Consider the following 10,355-nt stretch of genomic DNA (forward strand, 5'->3'; position numbering starts at 1 on the left):
GGCGCTCGTGCATTCGCTCCACTGCTCCCAAAGCCCCGCCCCAGCCCCGCCCCCCGCTTCTCCCGCGCGCGGGCTCCGCGCGCCCCAAGTCGCGCGCGTGCGCGCGCGTGCGCAGGCCAGGGCCCTCCGGGGGCGGCCCCGTAGACTCCAACGAAAGCGTCGCAAGGTCCCGGATTAACCCTTTCCCTGCTCACCCATTTAGAGGCCCAGTCGGGTTCCGTGCCTGCGCAAGCCGGCGGCGCGCCTTCCCCCTCGCCCGCACCGCGCATGCACGGGAAGGGGGGGTGCCGGTGGGGGTGTTCACGGCCGGCTAGACATTCTGTGCTCGTGCAGGAGGAGGGCTCCTACCATCAGGGACGTGCACGATTCCCCACCCCGCCCCCTCCCCAAACTCCAAAAAAAAAAAAATCCAAAACACACTGCCACCCACCGTGCCCCCGCGCCCCGCGTCCATCCCGTCCCCGGCCTGCGTGCAGTGAGCGCGGGGAACCCACGGCAAGTGTCTGTGGCTGTGCCAGGCTGCAGGTAAGCGCGGGCCGGGGGTGCGGAAGGGGCCCGGGCCGGCCGCGAGGCGGGCGCGGGGGCGCGGGGGAGGCCGGAGGCTGGCGCGGCGGGGCTGCCCGGAAGAAGCGCGTTCTCGCCGCGCTCTGGGGCACCAGTCAGCGCCAGGATGTGCGGGCGGCCCCGGCGGCGCGGCGCGAGCGGGGCCGGGCGAGGGGCCTGGGCGCTCCGGGGGCCGCGCAGGCCGGCGAGCGGGCTCGGGCAGCGGCCGGGCGGCGGCAGTGGCGGCCCCGCGCGCGCGCTCGCCGAGCCTCGGCGGCGGAGTTCATGGCCGCCCCCGCTCGCACCGCCGCAGTGCACCGCGGTGGGGGTGGGGACGGCCCGGAACCCGGCGCCGAGCGCGGCCCGCCGGGCGCCGCCCCTCCGCTCCACGGGCTCCGCCGCGCCGCCCCCAGCCGCCCTCGGAGGAGGGGGCCGGGACCCTGGCGCTCGCACTCCCGGGAGCGCCCGCGGAGCTCGGGAAGCCGGCCGCGCGCCGCCCCCGCCCCCGGCCGCGGGAGGGCGGGGGAGGCCCGGCGCGAGCCGGCCGGGGAGTGCGCGGGGCGCGAGCTCCGGGCTCGCGGGCGGAGCGGGGCGCGGCGCGGCGCGGGGCTGCGGAGCCGGGCCGCACGCCCGCTCTCGCTCCCCGCCGCCGGGGCCGCCGTGGGTCCTCCCTCCCGCGCTCGGAGCCGCGGCCCCAGCCCGCGCCGAAAAGCCGGATTCTAAAAGGGAAAGCGGCCCTGGCACCTCCCGGCTTCCCGGGCGGGAGCTTTTGTTCGGGAAGCAAGGCAAATGGCTTGATCCCGTCCCCCACCTCCTGGGCAGAAAGAGATGGGAGCGAGGCTTGGAGAGGCTCTGGAGGCTCCCTGGGTCCTCCGCTCCGTTCCCTGCTTCCTCCGCATCCCGAAGTTGCCAGCTTTCGACCGGGAAGTGGTGCCGCCGCCATTGTCGCGGCGGCCCCGGGGTCGGGGAGGCGGCCGTCGCCGCCGCTTATGTAAGTTCGGCTTTACAGGAGTTCGCTCCGGCCCTGCGCGGCCGTTTGGAGAAGCGTAATAAAGGGGCAGCTTCCTTCTGGAGGTGTGGTTGGTTTTCATCTTTCCCTCCACCTACAGGGATACTGGCCACGGGTATCTTCCAGTTTAACTCACCCGAACTTAGCATCTCAACAGAAAAAAATGGTCCTTAGAGATCTGGAGAGAGAGTGGGGGCCAAATAACACACTGACCAGACAAGGAAAAAAAAAAAAATCCAGCACACTCCTATGTTGCCATGGGTACTGTACACCACTCCTGGGCCTGGTCCATGCGCTTTTATCCCACAAGCCCTAGGGAGAGCGACTGGCAACTGTAGGAAGTGACCCGGTAGGAAGGTTTCTCCTGGCTGCGTTCCCTTGGGGGTGACTACAGGCTGGGGTGCATCCAGGGAACAGGCAGAGTAGGAAGCATCCTTAGAAATAATTCTGCTCAACCCTCACACTTGGCAGATGAGAAAACAGCCTGCCACTTTAGGCAGCTTAACGGTTTTTTCACTTTTCCGTAGAGGGAATTTTGGAGGGTTTTCAGGACTCTGGTCATACCGCATCCAAGTTTGTGTGGTCACCATTCAGTAGAGGAGACTTTATGTTTTTCAGGATGTTAGTCTGCCGCATGGAGTCCCTCTGGTAAAAGTTAAAACTCGCAAAAATCTAGAATCCTTTGAGTTTCCCTGTAGGGATAGAGGCAAAAACACCTGGATTTCTCAAATGGAAGCTTCAAGACCAGAGGAGCTTAAGTAATGTATGTTACATCACACACAAGTGTGGATAGAAGAAAGCACTACTGTTCCTTCTCCTCCAATGTTAAATGTTGGGTGTATGTACTTCTCTAACTTTGTCTATATTTATTAAAAGTATATATACTCTATGTTTATATGAGCCTAGAGAAAAATGTGGAAGGCTGTGTATCCAGCAGTAACTGGTAGGGGTAGGGGTCATTTACTGGCTTTTACTCTAACTGTGCCACAATCAACATCCTTACAAATATGGACACGGGCTTTGTGAGGGGAAATCCCTCAGTGGTTCTCCAACCCATCCTTCCCATTCCCGGCACACACCCCCTCCAGGCTGCAAGTGCTCCAGCCCTTACCTTTTCTCCTTCGTATCTGTTCAGAGCTGGACCTGATGCTGCCAGCCACCCTCCTCTCTGTTCCCAACCTGAAAATAAGTACAGGTGCCAATGGCAAGACAAAAAAGGACAGTTTCTTTTTAAAAATCAATTCTTGAAAACATTCTTCTTTAGAATTTGGGATAGGGGAAGAGCCTACCTTACTCTTGTATGTCTTTTTCTCTTGTAGGACTGGCGTGCCCCTGATCAGAGTTATTCTGATCCGAAGAATTTGGTGTTTAAAGCATTAAGATAATAGCCTGAGTTGTTCATGGTAACTATGACTTTGGATATTAAGTCCTGAAAATATTGTTTGGTGTTAGCTTTAAAATGTCTCTCTCTCAGTTACGTGTTAGCATTCTTTAGGGGACATATGTATTTTCCTCATATTTATACTTTGTTGAATAAACCAAAAAAACAATGTTTTTGAAAAGAAACACAACAGGACACATTATTTTAAAAAGATCACTTTAACACACGGCAGATGTCTTCCATGCCAGTTCTAGATTTCTTTTGCTTGTAAAACACTCGCAGCACTTGTCAAGTGCATCCAACTTGATGACACTTTGATCTGGATGGCAGATAGATCGGCATCCAGAGGGGCTGAAGCCTCTCTTCACTGTCTTCCCAAATGTCATCTGATTCTCTGAGGGTCATGTTAAACCTTGACACTTGTTCACAAGTGGCCCAAAACTGGTGTGGAAAAACTAGAAGACAACACTGAATGGAATGTTCTGGCAATGATATCCCTCTGGTTCTACAGCAGCGATTTGTCTCTTCCGTCAAGGAAGCAGAACCCTGAGAGCTGCTAGTTATTTTACTGAATCTTCCTCTGTGTGAAATTTTACTGAATCTTCCTCTGCGTGAAATTAGAGTAGACGCAGCAGATGGCGCTGGTGGATGCTTGCCGGAGACCTGTTTCTTAAACCTTGAAGCTGAGTTGTCTTATTACCGGTAGTTGTCAGGAAGCATGGGTTTGGGGGCTAGAGAACCTGGATTTGAGCCCCGATACTCCACTAAATAGCTAGAATATGGGGCAGGTTCCTCAATTCATCTATAAAGTGGGGGTAGTAATACCTATCTCTCAAGGCCACCTGATCATTGCATTTGTGAAGACGTGGAAAGAAAAGCACGCAGCGCAATGCCAGGCAGGTATTATGTGCTTGGTAGAAGTTGCTGTTATTATGAGTAGGCAAATACGGAGTACAGTGAAGATAAGTAGAAGGAACAATATGGAAATCCCTAAGTTGGGATCCGTCTTTTCTCCTCATATTCTTGAACCACTCTTGACATTGACTTTCTGAAATTGTTAGGGACCGGAAATTGATCAGAAAATGAGAATCTCCCTGTATTTTCTGTATGGAAAAGTATTGTGCATAATTACCAAAGTATTTTTTTAAACATTTTTTGTAGGAGTTTTTCATCAGTATGTCTGAAACCATTAAATACAATGACGATGATCATAAAACTCTGTTTCTGAAAACCCTAAACGAGCAGCGCCTGGAAGGAGAATTTTGCGATATCGCGATTGTGGTGGAGGATGTCAAGTTCAGGGCGCACAGGTGTGTCCTTGCCGCCTGCAGCACCTACTTTAAAAAGCTTTTCAAGAAGCTTGAGGTCGATAGCTCTTCAGTAATAGAAATAGATTTTCTCCGTTCTGATATATTTGAAGAGGTCCTGAATTACATGTACACGGCAAAGATTTCTGTGAAAAAAGAAGATGTTAACTTAATGATGTCATCGGGTCAGATTCTCGGTATCCGATTTTTGGATAAACTCTGTTCTCAGAAACGGGACGTGTCCAGTCCCGACGAAAGTAACGGCCAATCCAAAAGCAAGTACTGCCTCAAGATCAATCGCCCCATTGGAGATGCTGCTGACACTCAGGATGATGACGTGGAGGAAATCGGAGACCAAGATGACAGTCCCTCGGATGACACGGTAGAAGGCACCCCTCCAAGTCAGGAGGACGGCAAGTCGCCCACGACGACGCTCAGGGTCCAGGAAGCGATCCTGAAAGAGCTGGGGAGTGAGGAGGTGCGGAAAGTCAATTGCTATGGCCAGGAAGTCGAATCCATGGAGGCCCCCGAGTCCAAGGATCTGGGATCCCAGACCCCTCAGGCCTTAACATTTAACGATGGGATGAGTGAAGTGAAGGACGAACAGACGCCAGGCTGGACCACAGCTGCCAGCGACATGAAGTTTGAGTACCTGCTGTACGGCCACCACCGGGAGCAGATCGCCTGCCAGGCCTGCGGGAAGACGTTTTCGGACGAGGGCAGGTTGAGAAAGCACGAGAAGCTGCACACAGCTGACCGGCCCTTCGTCTGCGAGATGTGCACCAAGGGCTTCACCACCCAGGCCCACCTGAAGGAGCACCTGAAGATCCACACGGGCTACAAGCCCTACAGCTGCGAGGTGTGCGGCAAGTCGTTCATCCGCGCCCCGGACTTGAAGAAGCACGAGCGGGTCCACAGCAACGAGCGGCCCTTCGCCTGCCACATGTGCGACAAGGCCTTCAAACACAAGTCCCACCTCAAGGACCATGAGCGCAGGCATCGGGGCGAGAAGCCCTTCGTGTGCGGCTCCTGCACCAAGGCCTTCGCCAAGGCGTCGGATCTGAAACGGCACGAGAACAATATGCACAGCGAGCGGAAGCAGGTCACCCCCAGCGCCATGCAGAGCGAGACGGAGCAGCTGCAGGCGGCGGCCATGGCCGCGGAGGCCGAGCAGCAGCTGGAGACCATCGCCTGCAGCTAGAGGCGGGGGACCAGGATGCTCGGGGCAGGGATGCTCCGCCAGCATCCTGCATCCTGACCCATGAACGCCAGCTGCTGCATTTCGGTGGAAACTTACGGAGCATTGTACTCTCTGGACTTAAGGCAGTGCTTGGTTGGGTGTTTTGAAAACTTTTCAAGGAAATACCGTTCCTTGGTTCTGACCAAACAGTTTCACTGTCCCGTCTGGTGTCTAGTATTAATGTTGCCAGTAAGCACCCGCACCCCCTGCCCCACTTTTTTATGATTTCTCATTTTAATTTTGAGAACTCCTGTGTCCAGTTCAGAAGTGAGAGACTTCTGTCCCTTTTTTAAATTCCTCTCTCCGCTTGCTGCACCGGGGAGTGCACTGCACAGAGTGATAAATGAATGAATTGATTTCCTGATCATCACCATTCTATGTGACTTAGGGTTACAACAGCATTTTTAAGAACTTTGGTAAAAGTACCTTGTGTCGACACAGAAAATACAGGTGGGTGGTTGACCAAGAACCCTGCGTGCGCAGATGTGAAAACAAGTTCTGGGAATGCAAAATGGTCTCAGATTTATACACTTGGTTTGTTAATTTTCTATCACTGTTTTTCATGGTTTTTGTGGACAAATAATGGTTGCTTTGCTGAAGTGTTTTCTTCATCCCTTTTGACTGCCCATACCTGCCCCCCAAAGGTTTCATCACACGTCCCGAAGGCATGTTGGTGGTCTGAGGGCAGAGTTTTTTCATTCCTCTTACTTCGGGCATTGCCACTCTGCAGCCGACGGGGTTTGTGGGATGGACCAGTGATGAGAGGATTAGAAAAAGGAGTATAGGAATCTGGCTCTCAGAGACAAGGCTTGCACATTTGCAACAATTCCAAGGTTTCCTAAATCAAAGAAATTCCTAATTGATTTTGAAATTGGATTTTTGTTTAGGATCAAAATTAGGACAAGAACAGGTATGCCTCTTTGGATACATTTGTGTAACTTAAAAGAGTGTCGTCAGGCTTTTGGGCTCTCTGTAGCACGTGATTTATCCATAAAGGAGATGCAGTGTCCTTCCTTAAATCAATACGTTTAAAATTTTTTAAGTGTGTAAATAGTACAGAAACGTTGGTCTTATGTATCTCAAGTACAAGTAGACAGCTGCACTTTTTTTGCACATTGGATTAAAGTTACTTCCATCGGCAACAAACATCCGTCTGTTTTTAACCAGTATTAAAGATTGTCAGACCAAATATTTATGTTTTTGAAGTATATTTCATCACTGGTTACACTTTTAAGTGGAAGTTGACTGCCTTTTCGTAGTTGTAAATGGAATTATAAGTGCTGTTCCAATTCTGGTGTATGAAACTTCTTTTTAAACACTCTTTAGGGATATATTGAAATACCATCAATAGTTTGAATTATGTTCTGTAATAAAGTATTAATTATTTTAGAATGTACCATTTTCGAAAAATGTCAATTTTTAAAATTTATTTTTAGTTGCTAGGATTTTTCTTTAAAGATATATTAATTTCATTTCCTAGCTTGTTGCATTAACACCTGTAATTATAATTGTGAGAGAAATTTTATTTTTTAAATTGGTGTATATGTTATGCCCAAGACTGTAGGATGAAGATGCTACCTTTTTAAGAAACTTATTTATTGGTAAATGTTTAATTTAGTTTAAAACTAATTTAATTTTTTTTCTTAAAAGTTGATTATTTTCTCCTAAAAGTAGTCCTGTCACTGTGTTAATATACTATTAGTAGAAAGGGAACCGATTGCTATTCCTAGACTGTTTTAACCAAAGCAAAGGAAAAATAATTTAACATCTTGTGGATACATACTTCAGCAAATCAGTTTTGGGGCCTTCATTTTTGTATATAAAAGAAAATATACTTCTGTCATTCCTGTTTTCATTTTTTCTTAGCAACCTGTCACATACCCAGGTTTCTACTAAAGTGCATTTTCTATACTGTCTTCGTCCTGGTTTTACAGAATTGCAAGTTCACCGTGTGGCATTGACCCTCATTGAAACCACCTAAGCATGGTGGTACCCCAAAAAGAAAGCTTAATATCCAGCACTTTATTTGCATCATGTAAATATGTGTCATTTGTCCTATTTTGCATGAGAAATATATTTGTGTTGTAATTTCTGCCACCGGTGCTGGGTTCATCTGTGCATGTGTTCCTTGTGTTCTGGGCAACAGCAAAGTCATGACGTGGCAGCTGTCCTGTCTCCTGGTCATTAAGCCTGCCTCTCCCCACCCAGCTGGCTTTAGTGTCCCCTGGATGATGAAGCCCTCATGTCCAGCAGTTCAAAGGTACCTCCCATCACAGCGAGGTAATTCTGAAACATGCTTACACTGAATCTGCCTTGTGAGAGGGAGGGAAATTCCAGTGTCAACGTTACCACTTTTTCATTATACAAAAACCACCTACCTTTTTTCTACTTGTCCAAAGAGAATGTCTACAAACTTGATATAGCTTTTTATGCCAACTTGCATGGCATTGGCAGTGATTGAGGAAGGGAATTTTAGGAAGTCTAAAATTTAGGTTATCTGCCTGCTAACTGATCACAAATATAGAATTTTTAGACATTACAGAGGTCACCATCAAGTGAGGCTGATACTAACAAATTCCTCCTATTGTGTTGGGGGAAAAAAATCGTGATGAGAGAGTGAGGCAAGTTGATGCAGTTTCCAATTTAATGGATTATGTCCTGTAAGGTTATCTGTAACTTAGTCACTGGGAGCCTGGAATTCATTTTCTGGAGTAGTGCTGTTAGTGGTGATTAGTTCCCAGGGCAGATGTAAAAGCCCTTTGTGTAAGTGGAATTGAACTAGTCTGATAAGGGTTCTAGTCTGGAGTTCTGAGTTAGGAGTTAAAGGGAGAACAACTCTCACGTTCCTGTCTGCCCTTTACCTCGAACATCTGCCTGCCTTTCTCCTTTACCCAGCACGCCACCCCTACCAAATGTATGGGAGTCTAATAAGACATCCAGCTGGAGGCAAGGTAACCGTTGAAAAGCATCACAGTGAGAGACCAGGGCCTAAATTTATCCTGCTTCCTTCTAATACTTCACTGAAAGCTGTAAGCACGTGAGCGATGGGGATTCCCTGCCTATGTGATGAACGCCAACTGCCATCCTGAGACGTCTAACTGCTCCTTGTACCTTGCGTTCTGTCTCTGTTTTTTGCCTACCCCCTTGTAACTGGGAACTTTCTCCCCCTTGGAACTGTTCAAAATATGTTTAGTCCTTGACAAAGCTTCAGATATGTGAAGACAGTGTGTCCTTAATTCAGCATGTCTCAAGCATTGCGTGTGAGGCCCTGGGCTGAAGGTGGCGTTTGCCCCTGATTCCTTAAAGGTCGCCATACTGATCGTCTCTCAAGGGCCCTGGGTGTGATTTCTCTGGATTGCGACAGATTTCAGCAGTTGTGTGATTCCATGATATCTTCCAGAGATGCTCCCAATTACCTTTCTTCACATAAATCTTTTCAAGATAGCAACGAGAGAGGGTGGGTTAGTGGAAAGAATTTTGAAGTCAAACTTGAATTGAATCCTGGTTCTGCTTTTCTATTAACGTATAAATTTAGGCAAATTCTTAGCTGCCCCGACCCTTCATTTCATTATTTCTAAAATAGTGAGGGGGATGTCTACTTCATGGCCTGCTGTGAAGAAGAGTGAGAACCAGTACACACCTACTACTTTTGAGGTGCACTGTAAACGTTCCCTCTTTCTTAAAGGGCATTCTCAATACAGAAGCAGAAGCAAGAGTGAATTTCTCTTGACGTTGACATCTGTCCATGTTTGGCTCCAAGCTGTAGACCTAGACCTCATTCTGTGATATCTACAGAAGCTGTGTTTATCTTAGCATTTCTGTAATCTTAAACCAGTTCACAGCTTTGTCCTCACAAACTCCTGTATTCCTCTTAGAGTTGTCTTTGGTTCTGTAATCCCCCATCCTTTAAGTAGGTCGTGGGAGTGTAGTCAAGTGTAAACACTGGGCTCTGGGTGGCTCCCTGCTGTTTTTTTGGAATATGTGTGATGGCAGAGTCAGAATTGCAGTTTTGTTTTTTTTTTTTTTTTTTTGCGGTATGCGGGCCTCTCACTGTCGTGGCCTCTCCCGTTGCGGAGCACAGGCTCCGGATGCGCAGGCCCAGCGGCCATGGCTCACGGGCCCAGCCGCTCCGCGGCACATGGGATCCCCCCAGATCGGGGCACGAACCCGCATCCCCTGCATCGGCAGGCGGACTCTCAACCACTGCGCCACCAGGGAGGCCCAGAATTGCAGTTTTGAGAGCTCGCTTTTGAGTTTCATCTCTGAAATCGTGCATTTGGGGAGATATGTTTACATTTGCTTTTCAGAAATTGAGTGTATTTGAGTCTACACCTGACCTTTCCCTTTCTGGTGTGTATGAATTCCAAGATGATCTGTTGTCTTCTCCCCAAAGGGTCTGGGTCTACTGCTCAAGAATTCTGATCTTCCTTTAGTTCCAGAATACCAGTTTACTAAATCACTTTGCTCTTTTTTGGAGGATATTTCCATCCGTCTTACATGAAAGTACTTTCTATGGCGTAAGATTAAAGTAGATCAGTCAACAAATGCTTACTGCATGTCTTGTGTGTGCCAGGCATTGGAGTGGATTCTGGGGATGCGACAGTGAACGGGATTCACACCATTCTTAACCTCATGGAGCTTACGGTCCAGAATGCAGTTAAACGATGACTTTTCCAAGTCTTACAAAATTTTACAAAGATTTACAAAAGATCATAAATATGAAAAATGCTTTAAAAGCTCTGCTGTGACATATATTTCAATGCAGTTCATGGGATATACTTTAGAAGGTAAATAAGCATTTTTAGTACATAGTCATGAAATTTAGTCATACCAAAAGAAACAGTCTCAGATGACTTATTGAATGTGTACTGAGAA

General features: G+C 48.8%; 1 protein-coding gene across 3 annotated transcripts; it reads left to right on the forward strand.

The window, feature by feature from the left end:
- The first annotated feature begins 206 nt into the window (after positions 1–206).
- On the forward strand, positions 207–6,829 carry ZBTB14 (zinc finger and BTB domain containing 14). 3 transcript variants are annotated; one of them, XM_060119156.1, is made up of 3 exons: positions 207–525; positions 2,872–2,955; positions 4,095–6,829. In XM_060119156.1, exons 2-3 carry the CDS (start codon positions 2,953–2,955, stop codon positions 5,439–5,441), a joined length of 1,350 nt encoding a protein of 449 aa, XP_059975139.1. In that variant the 5' UTR covers positions 207–525; positions 2,872–2,952; the 3' UTR covers positions 5,442–6,829. The 3 variants fall into 3 exon arrangements, with proteins under 3 accessions (XP_059975139.1, XP_059975138.1, XP_059975140.1); XM_060119155.1 differs by lacking the exon at positions 207–525 and adding an exon at positions 1,191–1,534; XM_060119157.1 differs by lacking the exon at positions 207–525 and adding an exon at positions 1,550–1,617.
- Positions 6,830–10,355: the final 3,526 nt, after the last annotated feature.

The sequence above is a fragment of the Mesoplodon densirostris genome, chromosome 15 (assembly GCF_025265405.1).
Source record: "Mesoplodon densirostris isolate mMesDen1 chromosome 15, mMesDen1 primary haplotype, whole genome shotgun sequence".
NCBI classification, from domain to species: Eukaryota; Metazoa; Chordata; class Mammalia; order Artiodactyla; family Ziphiidae; genus Mesoplodon; species Mesoplodon densirostris.